Source organism: Euprymna scolopes, chromosome 7 (genome assembly GCF_053919585.1).
Source record: "Euprymna scolopes isolate OS-2025 chromosome 7, ASM5391958v1, whole genome shotgun sequence".
Taxonomy (NCBI): Eukaryota; Metazoa; Mollusca; class Cephalopoda; order Sepiida; family Sepiolidae; genus Euprymna; species Euprymna scolopes.
This window is the reverse complement of record NC_136488.1, coordinates 14,922,710-14,942,400: the sequence shown is the minus strand read 5'-3', so window position 1 is coordinate 14,942,400 and position 19,691 is coordinate 14,922,710. Positions and strand designations below refer to the sequence as shown.

The following is a 19,691-nucleotide window of genomic DNA, read 5'->3' as shown; positions in this document are numbered from 1 at the left end:
TGGATTATTTTACTTACTTCTGGATTATTTCACTTACCCTTGACCTACATCTTATAATGTTCAGTGTTTTATCAAGGTAGGTTCGAGTATCATTTTCGAGCCATTGGAAGAATTTGACCAAAATTTGAACTCCAAATTCACAAAACATTAACAAACACTCTAGCCATTTACTCCACATAAGATTAAAACAAAAAAAGTTAAGCAATTTAAATATGTATTGAATAAATTGAAAAAGATATGTTGTAAAATATTAACATTCTGTTAGTTATAATAAATGTTTTGGATTCATTTGAAGGTGGTTCAGTTGTTCAAGGAAGCAGGAAAATCTCTTGGGTCAATGCCTCTTCTTTTTCTGCAACCAGTTTGGGTGAGTATCAATATTGGTTCTGACTAGTTAGGTAATCTTGAAAATTTAAAATGAATAAATGAATAAAACTATATAATAAAATGCTAAGGCAATTTTATGTCCATGCATTTTACGTTACTAAAAAGTTGTTAAAGCTTAATATTTCTGTGTTTTTTTTTTTTTTTTTTTTTTTTTTTACACGGTGGTCACCACTTATCAAGGCCCGGAAGCCACTCAGAGATAAGGGTTATTGCAAGTACAGTACGTTGGTGTGGAGATTTAATGAAGTGTTTACTTAAAAGGGCGGTTCATTAGGAATTTGTTAATGTTGGACTTGAAGACATCCAAGTTGTAGTCCGGTGGGAAGCAGGCAGACCGAACAGAGTTCCACAGGCGTGCAGTTCTAAGAAAGAAGCTTTGTTCATGGAATCTACGTTTTGATTTAGGCACAGATAAAGAGTGGGGGAAATTTCTCACAGTGGATTCAGCTAGATGGGTGTTTTTCGTGAAGGATTGGCGAGGGGGGGACCAGAGATTGGAGCTCAGACGAGCACCTGCCATGGAAATAACGATAAAACAAGGATAGGCTCGCAACGTCTCTTCTGTGGGAGAGAGGTTGCAGGGTAGAGAAAAGGGCACCCCCCCACTAAGCCACGAAGTCTATTTTGTACTCTGTCAAGGCAGGATAGGCTGTTTTTAGCAGCTCCTGCCCAGATATGGCAGCAGTATTCCATCCTTGGACGTAATGGACTCTTTTTGCACGACTAGACTTTTTTGGTACTCTTCGTTTATATCACTGTCAGACGTCTCTGAGAGTTTTTAGTATTTGTTATGGAAAGAAATGTTTTACAAGAATAAGAAAATTCACTTATAAAATAGAGAGAAACTGAAATTTTATTATTAACTACTTAATTAGATGGACACACACACACACACACACACACACACACACACACACACATATGTATGCATAATTGAGAAATCCTAATTTACAAAATGAAGAATTTAGAAAACTTAAAGAGGATATATAAATTTTAATACTAATATTTATAGGACAATTATAACCAGATGAAAATGCTCAATATTTGAGATTGAAACTCCATGGAATAAGGAAATAATCACTTTTAGTTTGGTGATTTCCACATTACAAAAAAGTATTACAGCATCTTAATTGGTGATATAGTTTATCTGAAGGCTCTCAACTCAAACTGATTCTAAATCTTTCGTTCTTTGTTAATTCAACATCTGTTACATTAATTTCTGTATGTCTAACCTATTAAACCTTAGACTTTGAATTTGATCTTTACAGGTTGAGTCTGTTATGTTTCACATTATGAATCAATCTGTTTCCCCAAACTGCGACCACCCGAGTTCGTTCATATCAAACTATCATTCTAGTTGATGTCACTGTCATTCGTCGTACGTCTATCTACAATGCAACGCAATGCATGTCTGTACGTTTATTATCATCCATTTTCCACCTTTTTGAAAGATGCAATGACAAAAGAAAAGCATTTTTTCGTTTTAAGATTTGTTTTAATCAGTTAAAGAATGTTCAGCTGACAATTATTTTTATAGTACAAAGAAATTGACCAATTATTTTGAAACCATTTTAAATCTTAACAATAAATAAGTTAAATAAAAAGGTTTAAACATTCCTTTTATTTATTGAAAATATAATATTAAGCTGACTGAGAAGAGAGAGATTTTTTTTTACTTTAAAAAGGACATAAATTGTTAAAATTTAGAAAACATAAAGAAAAGACATATTCGTATTACTTATTTAAAGAATATTTATTTAACTGACAATGGGGATTAAATAGGTGTCAAAGACCCCTTAAAAATTAGTAAAATGAAAGTGAAGCTTTCACGTCGACACCGGGTCACAAGGTCGAGTTTTAATATAGAGAATATTTATTTTAAGAAAAGAGGGGGGATATATGAATTATTTACAAAATTTTTATTAAACAAACGTAGAGGTCGTGTGTCCCTGTGATTGTTAATTTTTGTTTTAAAATGATTTCATTCTCTACAATTATTCGTTTTACATTTAAATTATTATAATCCTAATGAATATAAACATTTTTTGCTTATCACTTTTTTGTGGGAGTCCTAATTAATCCATTATTTCAAACAATGATAAAAGCAAATTAGCAGACAGATGAAGAAAGCAAGCGTGCAACTAGTATGAGATATGTGTCTGGGTGTGTGAGTAGTCTGCCTAGATTTTATCTCCAGATAGGTTGATACTCATTTATACACTTTAATTGGATTATTTTAGTTTCTGAAAACTGGTATTTTCACGCTCTCACCCATCTAGGTACTAACCAGGCTCAGTTTTGCTTAACTTTAATATTCATTGAGAACTGATGTTTCAATGCAATAAACTGATAGTTACCATGGGCCATTTATTCTAAAGCAACACTATTTAAATTTAGATTTACATATATGGTGAGATGCCCTCGTGGGGGTTGCCATGTAAGGTAGTTACCATTTATAGTAGCAATGGTGTCGATGAACGGCCTGTGTTTGCTGTCTCGTTGTGGTCACCAAAATGTAGAAATGAAGGCAAGACAAGAAGTCTCATTTTAACATTAAATAACAGTTTTATTGGTCATCTTCGTTAGTAGGTTTGTAGAGAGAAAAAGTTAGTAGTGGGAAAAGTTATTATGTAGAGATATTGATGAATTATTTAGACAGGCCTGTTGTAAGAGAAAATAGTTCATGTGTGTGTACGTTTGTAGTAGAAACGTGCGACCATGTGTCTGGATTAAAAGATAGCGCTGTTGGAAGATGAGAGATCATTTATATGCCATATTGAAGTTCGGGTGCCATACTGAATTATTTGTATTCTGTCTTATTCAAACGCTGGGTCCGAAGGCCGGGTAGGGTTGTGTGGCGTCCCATGTGGAGATGTTGCTAGCTCGAGCGCTTGATTTAACCTTTTATAAGCTCGGTCACGTGTATGAGAGTTGGCTTCTAATTGGACAAGCTAGAAAAGATAGACTTCGTGGATTAGTGGGGGATGCCCTTTTCTCTACCCTGCAACCTCTCTCCCACAGAAGAGACGTTGCGAGCCTATCCTTGTTTTATCGTTATTTCCATGGCAGGTGCTCGCCTGAACTCCAATCTCTGGTCCCCCCTCGCCAATCTTTCACGAAAAACACCCGTCTAGCTGAATCCACTGTGAGAAATTTCCCCCACTCTATATCTGTGCCTAAATCAAAACGCGGATTCCATGAACAAAGCTTCTTTCTTAGAACTGCACGCCTGTGGAACTCTTTTCCGTCTGCCTGCTTCCCACCGGACTACACCTTGGATGTCTTCAAGTCCAATGTTAACAAATTCCTAATGAACCGCCCCCTTAAGTAAACACTTCAGCAAATCTCCACACTAACGTAATGTACTTGCAATAACCCTTATCCCTGAGTGGCTTCCGGGCCTTGATAAGTGGTGATCACTGTGTAAAAAAAAAAAAAGAAAAAAAGTATATTCAAAATCTCGAGCTGCGAGAATTCGCTGCTGCTGGTGTTACCACACATATATTCCATAATCAATATTTATCACTTTCGCTGTATGAATATACCAACTAATACAAATATATTAATTGATTAATATATTTTTATGCTAAACGTAATCAACACTTGTTTCTCTAAGGCTTTTTTCTTATTTACTTTAATAAAAACAAAACATAAAAGCTAAAACATACCTTAATTTTAGAATTGAGTCATGTTTGAAAAACAAAAAAAACTGTTTTAACTAGTTGTAAGGTGAACTCTCTCTACCGTGCTTGAAAATTGTTCACACGTGAGAGTATCCTGTACCTCTACAAGACCAACACTCACCCATGTATGAAGCATTTTTACCACATTTGGGCTGGTGCATCTGCCACTAGTCTCTCGTTCTTAGACAGAGTTAAAAGAGTCACCAACCTAATATGTCTCACATTAGCAACCAAACTACAAACTCTGTCTCATCACCGAAATGCTGTATTTCTGTATCTGTTTTACAAGTATTTTAATGGAATGTGCTCCGACGAACTCAAAGTACTTGTACCCCCTCGACATAATCACATCTGACTAACCTGACAAGCAGCAAAATCTCACCCTATAGAGATCCCTAGATGACAGAAAATCTTCTATTCAAATAGCTTCTTCCCTCGAACTGCTAGACTTTGGGATTTCTTCCTGGGTCTCTGCTTCCCTGACTGTACTGACATGCAGAAGTTCAAATGTAATGTGAACAGATATCATGCTTCTCAACTCCCTACATAGTATTCCTGTACATTTGATCCCAAATAGTACCCTCTTATGTCAAAGTGGCACTGTGCCTTGTTTGGATGAACTAGTAATAAAAATAAAATAAAATTTATAATTAATTTAACAAGTCACACATAGTTAGCTATGTATGTCTCTCAACTGTATTACTCTACGTTGATTCAATCACTTTCTAATATTGCTTAATCTTTCTGTGAGCATTTATAGCAAGAGTAACTCTCCCTTTTCAGTTGTTTTTACATAATACGTTCGTACACACCACAAACACTAATGTTAATTAGATGGCAAAATAATCGCTTTAATTATACCAGAAGATGATATCATTTTTGCTTATGCAAGAAGAATTTCTGAATAGATAGTTTATGAATTTCTGAATTAAGCAAAATTGAACAGCTAGCGAGAGCAATCATGACCCAACGGGTCTGGCACAATATATATGCATATTTTACTTAACATTCGGAAAACCTATTAAAAAATATTTGAAAAATAAAACTATATTTGAAAATGTTTATTTTAAATTATTTTATTATTATTAATGTGTGCCTATTTTAATAATATTCTCTTTCGAGTCTTTTGTAAGAAAAGAAAAAATGTTATAGAAAACCGCGTTTTGGATTAATTGTATGGAATTACAAAATCATGAAAGTCTGATAATAAAATTTCCTGTTTCTTTTGCAGACATTTATCATTGCAATTGGTTGCGTCGCAGGTCTTGTCTACATCTTTATCGCCATTGACATTGCAGGTATTTCATTTTGAATGATTCAATATTTTGGATCAATTGGGGCTTAAAGACTGGATCAGGGAGAGGAAAAAAAGGGACAACTTTTGATCGACACCGGTTGACCTTAAACGTTGCACCCACACATGACATTCTGAAAACAAACATAAAAAATGAGTCCTTCGCTTTTTCATCATCAATATTTATTTTTTTTTAATGTAGGATGCGTTTTTTATTTTTTTTATTTACAAAACGTATTTAATAAAACTATTTAAACAGAACGTTTGGTAAATATGAAGAATTACTCCACCCTCGAAAATTCTTTTTAAATTACCACTCTTTAAAGTTTTCGGGGTCGCTGAAAACGAAAACAACGTTTAAAATTACGGCAAATGAGTAGTTTCCAAGATATGAAGAAATGTTTTTTAAAAAGTGGGGGATTACTTTTCTATAATAATTTAACGTAAAATGAGCACCCACTTTGTGGCCAAAATATTTTTCGGGAAGGGGGGGGGCTTTCTTTTCACCCACGGAAAATCTTTAAAAATTATCACTAACTTTTAAAATTCCAGGAAACAAGTAGTTTCCAAGATATGAAAAAATGCACGCACTTTATGCTCACTTTTTTTTTTTTTAGTGTGTGTGTGGGGGGGACTACGTTTTTTTTTATTATTCTTTTTTTTTTTAGGGGGATATTCAATTATAGAACTGGTATATTTTTTTAACAGGCACTTATGCAGTTTAATTAACCGTTTTGAGCAGAAGAACTGTTTAATATTTTACAAAAAATTCTGTTTACATTTGGTGGGAGGCGGTGGAGGGTTGGGAAGTGTTGTGGCGGCCGCGGATAACAAACGCAGGATAATTATTTTACATTGTAATAGTTATACTATTTTTTGGTATGAGAAATAATTTTTTTTCATATAGGATATAAAACGCTTTTGGAACAGGGTTTTTCTTACGTTAGAAACCGACGTTAGAATTCAGAAGTTAACAAAAACGCACACTATTTTAAAAAAGTAATCGCGTTTTTTTTTTCAAAGTTTCTGTACATAATGCCATGCGCGCGTGTGAAAGTGAAGGTTAACCGGTGTCAACCGAAAGCTGTCCCTCTTGTCCTCTCCTCCTGCTGGGGTCTTAAAACCCTAATTGATCCAATGCTTTTTCTCAACATTTCCATTAGTAACATAAAAACGTGACATTTGATTGAAAGAAAAAAAGAGAAATGGTTATTCCAATATTTGCTTTGTATAACAGAGAAAATGTGATGAACACATTGCTGGAGGAACAACATTAACACAGAAGATTATGTAAAATCTAACATTTATAAATATACAAAAACAAAATCTCGTAAGTAGAAAACAGAAAAAAGTTCATTTGTTCAATACTCAATTGTGTCAGGAAGTTCCGGTGTGATTGCCATGGAAGCATATACTTCAGGGAGCACAATCTTTCTGTGTTGATGACGCTGATCTGGTCTGGAGGCTCAAAGAAGTTTTATCTTGGAACATAACCCCCCTCTATAAATAAAACTTTGATGTGTTAAAAATTGTTTTGTTTTTTTTTTGTCAAGATGCCGACAAAGTTTAAATTATGATAAGGTTACATATGATTCAATTTCTTCAAACGACCTGCGATTTCAGCATGAAACGCAATAGTCGTGTCGTGAATTTAAACTTGTACAATTGAAAAAGATGACTTCGGATGGATGGATCAAACTTTGAAAGTGGTTACCTTTCCTCTTGCAACGGAATTGATGCGAATCAGACGAAACCCCATTTTTCCTGTCCCATAATGGAAATAGGGGTTTCTTTTGTACACATGAGTAAAGGATCTTTCTGCCGGTCAGCTAAGACCATTGCTAGTTGATCTCCATATATAGTTCAATTTGGGAAGTTTATCAGAGCATCTGGGTGCATTTGTTTTATGAAATATGAAGTTGCTGTTAGATGGTTAAGAAACTTTTACTCAAGTAAAATGTGTTGTTAACTCTAACACGACTGTGAGTATTTCTGTACATTGCTTAAACAACCTTTACCATTTGTCTCTGGCTAAGACAAAGTCCAGCAAACAACCTCTCTTTAAACTCTATCAAAAGCTTTCTTCAGATCAATAAAGGCAAGATGCAGGTTCTTCATTTCTCTTACATTTGTCTAAGGATAATGATACTTTTCCTAGGCATAAAAGGAAACTGCATTTCATCTATGTATATTTTCTACTTAATTATTCTCCCATACACTGTCAAAAAATCTTAAGATTGTCTTATTCTAGTTATTCCCCTTCACCCTTGTAACGATTCACAATTGTACTAAATTCCCAGGTTTTTAGGATAACATCTTTTATGATCCGATTTGTCAAGTCTGTGATCATTTCAATGCCTGTTTTACCTGCAACTTTCAACATGTCTGGAACAATGCATGAGAGTCTGTCAACTTTACTCTTCTCCATCTTACTCACAGCTTCCCCGTATAATTTCTTTTTCAATTCTTATAGTTGGACCAGAAGCAATATCTGTTTCAGCTATAAGAACTTCTAGATTTTCACCACAAATAGCGGAAAATCTCTCAAATAGCACTCAAAGAGCTCAGCATTTCACAGTCCAGTGCTGTTTGTCATCTTCTCAACTTTGGCAAATCATTTAAGAAAAGATTGTAGAATTTGGGACGCCTCCTAATAGTTTTATTTATTGATGGTGTTAATTTGTGATAACTGAATCGCTAAGCAATTCATGCCAATGCTAAAAGGCAAATGGCTTTAATTGCTACCTTTTTTTTTTCAAGCCAAACACGTGTTTACACTATGAATATTTACTTGCATGAAAATAACTTTTATATTCTTTTTATTTTTACTTGGGAGTCATCACTTATCAAGGCCACAAGGCCACCCGAGGATAAGGGTTAATGAATGTAAGTTGGTAGTGTAGTAATCGTGTATGGAGTAAATTGGATAGAATTTGATTATTTATGGGGACCACTCAACAAGAACTTGCTTACATTGGATTTGAAGGTTACCATGTTGTATTCAACCGGGAAGCAGGACAGTAGAACAAGGTTCCATAGGCGGCGGCCAGTTTTGGGAAAGAAGCTTTGTTCATGGAATTTACGTTTAGATTTAGGCACAGATAGAAAGTGGGGGGAAATCGTATGTAGTGGTTGTAGTTTATTTCTTGTATGAAACATTTTTTTTATAAAATTTTGTTTTTCTCAGATTTCTCTTTTACAAAACTCTGCTTACGTTTTAGGTAGTATTTGCATATCTCTCTCTCTCTCTCTCTCTCTCTCTCTCTCTCTCTCTTTATATATATATATATATATATATATATATATATATATATATATATACACTGCATATCAAATTATTAACGAGTTTACATTTTTTAAAATATTTAAGGAACGAGTGGATAAAAATCCATGAAACTTTGAGAAAGTGCTTATAATACTGTTCAGCTACTCCAGTCAGAAAATAAAAGTATTTAAAGCAGTATTAGCGAAACTATGACAAAAGATAGGAATATCTGTTGATTTCAGTGTGTCAAGTTATTAACGAGGTTGAGAAAAAAAAAACACAAAATACCCATAACTTGTTTATTATAATAATTTTCACACATTAAATGAACTAGGAAAAATGCTTAGAACACAATAACTTCATAGCAATTTCTACGTTGACGTAATTAGTAGGGGATATGCGATCCTTTTTTATGAATGACGTGTGAAAGACGTTGGTTCACAGAATTAGTCAAATTTGTGATTTCATCAACAGTTATTCCTCGCGATACCTCTTGGAGAGCATCCCACAACTCATCTTTGTTCTTAAATTGGCGTCCACTTGCATAGAGGTTTTGCTTCATGATACTCCAAAGGTTCTCAACTGAGTTCGAATCTGGTGAATTCGAAGGCCACTCCATCTTCCGTAGCGCAGAGAACCCCAGTTGTTGCAAATACTCTTTGCTTTTGTTTGCTGTATGTGAGGGAGCATTATCCTGCATAAAAATAATGGTTCTTCTGAACGTCAACTTTTGCTTCTTCAGCCATGGTTCAAAGTGCTCCTTCAGAAAAGCTATGTAAGCATTTGATGTCATTTTTACGCCTTCTGGTACTCTTCATGGGCCAACTAAATTACCTCCGATAATCCCAGCCCAAATCATTATCCCACCACCACTTTGTTGGCGCCATAAATGCTGATGACGATGTCATCCATCTAGGATCCATCCCTTGCTCCATCTGGGCCATCAAGAGTGACACGCACTTCATTCGTGAACAAAACTTTAGAAAAATCCGTTTTCATGTTGTCCTCTGCCAATTTCAATCGGTTTTGTATGTGATATTGCTTTAATGGAGGCTTTGTCACAGGCTTAACAGACTTTGCCATTTCTTTCAGAAGGCGACATCGAGTACTTTTTGAGATATTCTTCAATCCGGCTTGGTCAAAGGCTTCTCGACTTGCCTGCCCAGGGTTCTTAACAACTTCACGTTTAATTTGGAGTAGAGAATGGTGTGAAACAACTCTAGATTTACCTTTATCAGCTCTCTTTCGTACCTTTGTAGGGTTCTTGACAAAGTTCTTCACGGTTTGATGGTACCTTCCTATCATTTTCGATATTTCGAGGGTAGTTTTACCTTTTGCTATCTGTTCTGTAATAATACTCTTTTCAGAACTACTCAAACCACCTTTACGAAACAAACTGCCTTGTTAATAATTTGACACACCTGAAATACCGTGGATTACGATGGCAAGTTGTTTACATTGCACGGAACAATACGAAAATTTCGCAGTATGTGCAGCTCAGCATTGCCAGCGTTTTCAAAGCTTTTGATATGAAACTACTGGTAGGTTTCTGAAACTGGTACAAAAATGTTATCTCGTTAATAATTTGACACACAATGTATATAGAGTGAAACAATAAGTTTAACACCCTAAAGAAAACAACACTACAGGTTTATTTTAAAACGTTTATTGAAAAAAATCAATTCAGCTAACTTGATTATGTAGTAGAGCTGACATCTATTCAATGTAGCTGCCTTCAGCCTCAATCACCACCTCAATACGGATCCGGAACTGAGAGTATGCCTTTTCCACAAGCGCTGGTGGGCGCTCGATGAATACTTGGGCAATCAAGCTTTGATGTTGTGGCAGATTATGTCTGTGATGCTCTCGATGTATGACCAAATGAAGTAGTTCAGTGGGATCGGGGGAGGAGGGAGGTAGTGAGAGAAGAGTACAAAGTCGTAGAACTCCTTTGGAAGCCAAGCCTGGGTCTCTTTGGACTTGTGAGCCAGCACCGAGTCCTGCTGCCACACCCATGATCTGCCAGCGACTATCTAATTGCACCGTACACTTTGGTGTTGACTTTCAAGCCAGCTTCGAAGATGTGAGGTGGCATGATGTGGCCTTCACTTGAGACCACACCAAAGAATATAACCATGAGTTTTCCAATGAATTAAGCTGTGCTCTCAAACATTGAACCATCAGGATTTGCATTTTAAGGGTACTGGCCATAATCCTGTTGTCATAACTTAGATCCGTAGACAACATAAGTTGTACAGCGGTGCATCTCCGATCTCACTCATTGAACATTTTGTCACTTTCAGACATGATAGAAGGTTCCTATCGCTCTTGGGATTTATACACAACTGGCCAAGTAGTAGATGGTCTGCAACAAAAAAAAGAAAAAAAAAACAGTTTTCATCAAATGGAAATGGAAACATATCGTCTTTTCTATTGCGACAATTTTATCGCTACATCCTGTATATATATATATATATATATATATATATATATATATATATATATGTGACACAGAGAACATAATTATGCCAGATGTGCTAAGCATTATGTTCCGGATATTAGACAATATCACTGTCGAAGAACAACTTTATTACTGAATTCTTCCATTTATCTATTTACCACCATGGCGAAAAAAAAAAAACAACAAAACAATAAAAAATCTGATAATGGCGAAATATTAATTTCATACAAATAAATATCTGTTTATTTTACTAAATATTGTGTTGTAATTTGGCTTATGAACGTATATCATACGTATTTCGTTTATATATATATATATATATATATATATATATATATATATATATATATATATATATATATATGAGCAAAAAGTTAATAAAACATGTTAAAAAACACTTTGAAAAAGAGTTAAAAACATATTTAATCTGAAAAGTAAACACTTGATAAGAGGATAGTCCTTAATCCGCGGAGTTTTGAAGGTAGGAATTAACAAAATGCGGGATCGGATTTTGCATACAAAAGTATTTGATGAAACAACAAGTAAGTCAAAGTTCTTACTTGATAACAAAAAAGTGAAGCAGAGGGAATATGTTGAAGAAAAAGGTGATTACACGTGAATGGATAGTCTGGTGAAAGATAAATAATCCAATGACGGTAAAATCCAAAAATATAACTTCAAGAAAGTCAATTGAATTTCCATTTGCACAAGTAAAATCCAAGGAAATCCCGTAATTGGAAGATGGTCCAAAATAATCCAAAGGCCGAAATCCATGGAATAATTCACAAATATGTACAAGGAAAAAAGGGGAAAAAGGGGAATATATATATAAGGATAAATAAGATAAATTAAATAAAGATTGGTATATATTATAAGAAAATATATTTCTACAGAAATATATATATATATACATGTGTTTGTGTGTGTGTGTTTTGTTTTCTTTCTTTGCTAAACACTATATATATATATATATATATATATATATATATATATGTTTTGTTTTCTTTCTTTGCTAAACAATACCTTTTATGCTCCAATTTATATTAAATGCCAGTGTTGTTCTTGACCATACTTAAGATACTATCGTCGTCCAAACTGGCATCTACCAAGATCGAGTACCATGCCAGAAATTGATGTAGACATTTATCAATTTTTGTCTTATTGTTCTTTTTTTTAGGTGATTTAGATGCTGCTGACCATTCAAATGCAGACATCTTAAAAGTAAGTATTTTAAATCAGAAGTTTAAATAATACTTATTCCTGTCCGCTACTTTGTTAACATGTAGCAGTTTCTTATGAATCACAGCAATTGCTTCAGCTGCTTTTATTCAGAATGGCAGGAATTATCTTTATGATTTGCTGGTAAATCTGTTATACCAAATCCACTTGTGAAATCATAGAAAATTTAATGACTTGTGTTAGATATTCCCTTTTCTGTGCATCATCTTTGTGGCTTTATCTCAACTTCATGGGTAAACCACAAATTGTTATTTTTTTCTTTATCAGCTGGAATTTGTTGCGAGTTAAAAATATAACAAAAATAAGAAATTAAATAAGAACCACATGGTGATTACTTTGTACTGACCAAAGATTTAGGTCACAAAACCAAAACCACTACTACCATCCTATTCAGCACTACATTAAACCTTCCTCTTCCCTACAGTGTAAAAGACAATTCTCACTCCTTAACCCTTCCTTGCACCTAGTCGCCCTGCTTACTGACTCCTCCCCCTGCTACTACCATCCAAGTAGAGCACGCTGGTGCCTTTTCAACGAGAACGAGGCAGAGTTCACTGAGTCGATGTCCAGTACACATGTGTTTTGACGACTGCTGTACTCATGTCATCTTACCATGTTCGCAGTGTTAACAGAAAATAAAATAACCCTTCAAATTAGTATTTGTGTTGTGTCTTATTCAAACGAGATAACAGCAAATATTACAACTTTAAATATAATCTTTACCACACACACACACACACACACACACACACACACACACACACACACACACACACACACACACACACACACAAATTATGACATTTTTTACCAGAAAAATATTTCAGTAGGTTTTTAAAGTCGATTCTTTTAGCTAATAACCCTGGAATCATGCCGAAGTTGAGGTTCAACTTATGATGTCAACCTCCGTGGCCTTCGGGACAAGATCAAAGTGTAGTATCTATTCTTCAGATGCTGCACTTCAATTTCTTGTTCTCTGTCAGTGGAGGAGAAATCCTTCACGGCTGAGACAAATTTTATTTTTGTTCCTTTTCTCCACGTTAAAAAACGACCCTGGTGTCTAACTCTATCTCGTGGGGAGGCATTGTAAATAGGAACCTATGATGTCAACAAACCAACAACTGTTCATGAAAAATTTTGCCTCATGCTAGGCACATTGAGAAAGAAAGGAAAATCTTTTCATATTGTAGTAGAAGACGAGTTCTTGTTGTGAATATCTTATTAGGAGAAATCAGCGATCGGGATTCTAACGAGCACGTTCATTTATTGTTTTTGATGAACTCTTCTTCAAAGACAACAGATAAGGAGAATTTCAAATCACAGTTTTCCTTTTCCTAGATTATGGACCTCTATCAAGGCTTGAGAGTATAGTCGATCCTACTTGTTAAGTATATGATAGTTGGATTTACATCTTTTCCATCGTTATCAAAGATAGTTCAGTTTTCTTTGCCCTCACTTTCATTTAAAGAATTGTCCGTTTTATATTGATTATTTATTTTGTTTCTTTAGTTTATTTATGAAACTTTAACTACTAAATCAATATCTACTTTAAAATGGCCGATAAGACTACATACTTTCCCTGTGTCTGTCTCTGTCTGTCTGTCTGTCTGTCTGTCTGTCTCTTCCTTTTAGGAAGGGTGCGGTGGATACTAGAAAGCTGATTGGCTTACTGAAAACTCAATACAAGGTGCGTATATAAAAACGCAAGACAACCACAAAATTCTTGCATAAGCCTAAAGAATCCTAGAGTGGATGAAACGCGGAATATTCAGTGTTGCTTAATCGCCATATATATTTTATAACTTACTAACTAGCTCTACCTACGTATTGAGCACTGTTGAAGTAAATACTTAAAGTTTATGCACAAATATATACTTTCGTATATTAATTTATGTGAGTAAATGAAGTAGTTATACTTAGCTCCTGAAACAGTTGAGCACTCTCAAAAGAATTTATTTCACCACACTAAAAATAGATATGGAAAGGGTTAATTTCGAAACATCGCTAAAAAAAACATCCCCACACCTAGCAAGCATAGCTATATTATTAAATTAATTAAAAAAAAACAGATGAACTAATACGCCAAATGCGATGGCGAGCAAATGTCTTTCTTAAAAATGAAAATGTAAACAAAAATGAATCCTATGGTTTTAAAACCCTAAAAAATGCGAAAACAGTAGACCTTTTGATAAACTTTGAAAATGACCGTTTAAACATAATTAAAAACTTAGAATTCCACAATCAACTTAATAATTTCCAACGGAAACTACACAAAATCGTTAGAAACTCTAATAAAATCTTTGTAAAAGCAGATAAAGCTAGAAACTTTTATAAAATAGATAATGTTGAATATGACAAACTAATCACAGAAAACATTAAAAAAAAACTACAAAAAACTGGATACAAACGAATGCGACTACATGGATATAATAAATACTAAAAGTAAACAAATTACTGATAAATTAAAAATTAGCGATAAAGTTGGCAAATTGAAACCTAGAGAGGCATACATTCTGCTCAAAGACCACAAATGGGACTTCAATAATAATCCTAGCACCCGCTTGATAAACCCAACTAATCCAGAAATAGGTAGAATTAGCAAAGCAATACTTTCTAGAGTAAAAAAAAACAAATCAAACAAGACCTAGAATTAAACCAGTGGTCAAATACTGCCGAAGCAATCACTTGGTTTAAAAATATAGAAAATAAATGAATAAATGTACGTTCGATATCATAAACTTCTATCCTGAAGAACTTTGCAACATTGCCTTAGAATTTGCCGAGGCATACACTGATATATCCTCGGAAGAAATCAACATAAAAAAATGTAGAAAATCAGTTCTAATAAATAACAATAACCAATGGATAAAAACTAAAATGATAAATTCGTTTGATTTAGCGATGGGTGCCCTGGATTCTGCAGAGGCATCAGATCTTGTGGAATTATTCATTCTGCATACCCTCACAAGCATATTTGATACTACGGATATCGGCCTATATAGAGATGATGGACTAGCTATAATAGAAGACTCCAACAAAGTCAAGGGAAGTAACTAAGAAAATCATACACAGGGAAATGAAAAAATTAGGCCCCAAAGTAGACATATTAGCTAACATAAAAATAACAAACTTCATGGAAGTCACGTTAAATTTAGATAAAAACACATATGAACCCTACTTAAAAGATAACGCTAATCCAATATACATAAACCCTAAGTCCAATCACCCACCATCAATTATAAAACAGATTTCTAACTCGATCGTAAGTAGACTCAGCAATAACTCAAGCGATAAAAATGTATTAAACAGGTCAACCAAGATCTATGAAACAGCCTTAAAAAATAGTGGATACAAAAATATTGATATCAAATATAAGCAACAAAACACCAATAACTATAATAACATTAAAAATAGAAGAAAAAGAAATATAATCTGGTATACGGCGCCATGCAATCAAATGTTAAAAACAAAACTTGGCAAGAAATTTCTAAATCTTATCGAAAAGCACTTTCCCGCAACCAACCCCTTACACAAATTATTACGTAGGTATGACTTCCTTAGATTTCGAAACTCGATATTATGACCACAAAAGTACATTCAAAAATAAAAAACACCGTATGAAAACAACTCTAACAAACAAACAGACAAATACTGGGAACTCAAGGAAAGCGGCCATTCGCTGGTAGTCGAACGGAAAATAGTAAGACAAGCAAACACATGAAGAGACCTAGACGATCCATGTAGATTATGCCTTCATGAAAAATTTGCTATCCTATACTTTAAAAAAAACCCAACATCTATTAAACTGTAGGAGAGAAATAGTGAACAATTGTGTTCGCAAGATAAAATTTACTCTAGGATAGAGATACAAAATAATTTTAAAACTAACAATAACAATAGAAAATAAACAAATTAATAAACATGCATATACATAAACTATCACACACACACACACACACACACACACACACACACACACACACACACACATATATATATTTTTTTACCCATTGGTCACCACATCAAGGCCCGGAAGCCACTCAGGGATACAGGGATAAGGGTTATTGCAAGTACATTACGTTAGTGTGGAGAGTTGATGAAGTGATTACTTAAGGGGGCGGTTTATTAGGAATTTGTTAACGTTGGACTTGAAGACATCCAAGTTATAGTCAGGTGGGAAGCAGGCAAACGAAACAGAGTTCCATAGGCGCGCAGTTCTAAGAAAAAAGCTTTGTTCATGGAATCCACATTTTGATTTAGGCACAGATAAAGAGTGGGGGAAATTTTTCACAGTGGATTCAGCTAGACGGGTGTTTTTCGTGAAAGATTGGCGAGGGGGAACCAAAGATTGGAGTTCAGGCGAGCACCTGCCATGGAAATAACGATAAAACAAGGACAGGCTCACAACGTCTCTTCTGTGGGAGAGAGGTTGCAAGGTAGAGAAAAGGGCATCCCCCACTAAGCCACGAAGTCTATTTTGTACTCTGTCAAGGCAGGATAGGCTGTTTTTAGCAGCTCCTGCCCAGATATGGCAACAGTATTCCATCCTTGGACGTACTTGGCTTTTATATAGATAGAGAATTTCATCAGTAGTGAGATATCTCTGGAGCGGTAGAAGGATCCCACCATCTCTCCAGCGACCTTGGCAACAGACTTGATGTACGTGTTCCATTTCAGATCAGGAGTAAAGGTCAAACCCAGAAGCTTTTCAAAACACAGGGCCGCTCCCAGACGAGAGCCATCCATCCCAATTGATGCCAGATGGGGATCAGAGCGTCGATGATGTAAGGATAGGAGTTTGGTTTTAGATGCATTAAAGGTAACCAGCCACATCTTCCCCCACTGAACCACGCACTCGAGATCAGAGGAGAGAGAATCAGAGAGAACTTTGTCATTTACAGCCTTTGATGTGTTGCCGTAGATGGTTGTTCATCAGCATAGATGTCTACGAATGATTTAAGTATTGATGTAGATCAGGAAGAGAGTTGGGCCCAGGATTGACCCCTGAGTGACTCCAGCATTAATACTGCAGGCCTACGATTTTTATCCATCTACCACTACTCTTATGAGCCTATCAGAGAGAAATGATTTAATGATTGAGAAAACATTTCCAGTTATACCGTAGCTGGAAATCTTCTGAAGTAGACCCTTATGCCATACCTTGTCAAAGGCCTTTGATATGTCAAGAGCAATTGCCCTAGAAAGGAAGCCTTTGTCAAGAGATTCACTAATCCTGTGAGATATAACCGTTAGCACATCTGCGGTAGATCTCGCAGAGCAGAAACCATATTGCATGTCACTAAGAAGGTTGTTTCTTCTGAGGTGGTTGACTATTTCTCTATTTAATATGGATTCCAGCAACTTACTCATAACACACAGGGGACTTATTGGTCTGTACTGAGAGGGAGATGACTTATCACCTGAATTCTTAAATACAGGGCAAACTGATGAGGTTTCCAGGGAGTGGGAAAGCACTTCTCCTTCAGTGATTAAACAGTTTTGTAAGTTTGGGAGCAAGTTCAGGTTGAAGCTTTTTTAAGACTATAATTGGGATGCCGTCAGGGCCAGTTGCTTTACTGGAATCTAGGTTCTTGATTAGCTTGGCGACCTCATGGACGGATATTTGTATGTTCCCTAATGTGTTCTGTGTTATAGGAGGAAATATGGGGAGTTGATGGCCTTCGTCGCATAGGGTAGAATTAGCTGCAAAGTTCTTTGCAAATAGTTTGGCCTTGTCTGATGCTGACGAGATGACCTCTGGTCCATTGATAATGGTTGGGATAGACCACACACTTCTGTTCAGGATCCTATTTGTTATTTGCCAAAATTACATTTCGTTTTTATCTTAACGGAGTAATCAAAGGATCCTAGAGGAGAATGAATGGAACATGAGCATAGCTCAGGGGAAGTTGAGAGAAAAAGGTCTAAGAGGCTTGCATATTGACCGGGTGTATCGGGCACACGGGTGGGTTCGCAAACAATCTGAGTGAGGTCATAAGCAACGGCAAAATCATGACAAAACCTCCCCTCATCGTCTGTCTTATTTGAATGGGTCAGCCATTCCACGTTATGGACGTTGAAGTCACCACAGGTGTGGATGTTAGCCGAGGGATGTGCAGACAGGATGTGGTCTATTTTCTCAGATATGCTCTTAAAGATAGTAACTGCTGTTGTGGGGCTGATAGAGGGCAAATATAAATGCAGTGGTGTTAGCAAGTGCAGCCCGGAAGCACATATAGGGTAAGTTAGGATCTTCTCTGGCGATATCCCTGCCACACGGAAAGCCATCTAATGTAGGCACATATTCCATGCCCATGGCGATCTTGGGGGTCAGATTTAGCTGTTAAATTAGAGTATCCATTAATTATGAACTCATCTAGGGAAGTAGTCGGCCCTATTCCAGTTTCATTTAGAAATAATATGTTCGGTTTCGTCTCCTGTAATTGGGTTTCAACCTCTGGCAGGTTGGAACGTAGATCCCTGATGTTGGAGAAGGAGACCTGGTAGTAGGGGTCTACGTTGGAAGATGGGGTTCTGAGTTTATTCGAGTTTTTTTCTACGTATATATATATATATATATATATATATATATATATAATAAACTAACATATAAAAAAAACTTAACCTAGATTTAAAACAGGTCAAGACACTAGATATCTACGCTAAATAGCAAACACAGAAGAAACGGGTCAACCGGAGGTCAACTGGGCCTTTGCCATGTAATTGCCTGCTCATTGGCTGATTAAGAAGGGGGTGGTGGATACTAGAAAGCTGATTGACTTACTAAAAACTCAATAGAAGGTGCGTATATAAAAACGTGAGACAACCACAAAATTCTCGCATAAGCCTGAAGAGTCCTAGAGTAAATGAAACACCGAATATTCAGTGTAGCTTAATCGCTATATATATTTTATAACTTACTACTATATATATATATATATATATACATATATATATATATATATATATATATATATATATATATATATATATATATATATATATATATGTATAAGAGGTTAGAGTAGTTTGCTTAATGCGTATATAAAAGAAATTTAGATTTATATAAGGTAGAAAATACAGAGATGTAACGAATAGACTCTGTAGTGACACGCCACAGACATTAGAGTGGTATGACAAGGAGCGTTCCAGTAGCGCATAATCTGTTATCTACACGCACACAAATTCTGCAGGCATAGATACTGAAACTTGGTAATTGTCGCAGACGTATTTCAGAGCAGTACAACGTGACAGAGTGTCTACTTTTCATCCAATCGTCATTCAAAGAAAGCAAATTTTAAATATATTTTATGGCAGCTTTCGCTGGAGCCGATCTGTCCCCTAGAAAAAGGCACTGAGCAC

General features: G+C 35.5%; 1 protein-coding gene across 4 annotated transcripts in view; it reads left to right on the top strand.

Moving 5' to 3' along the window:
• The window catches only part of LOC145279612 (choline transporter-like protein 1), a 141,575-nt gene that overhangs the window by 79,569 nt on the left and 42,315 nt on the right, over nt 1-19,691 (top strand). For all 4 annotated transcript variants that reach the window (XM_080130806.1, XM_080130807.1, XM_080130808.1 and 1 more), the window contains 3 exons: nt 296-367; nt 5,302-5,368; nt 12,268-12,311. In XM_080130806.1, the coding sequence (XP_079986932.1) occupies nt 296-367; nt 5,302-5,368; nt 12,268-12,311 (183 nt within the window). The remainder of the gene's footprint in view (nt 1-295; nt 368-5,301; nt 5,369-12,267; nt 12,312-19,691) is intronic.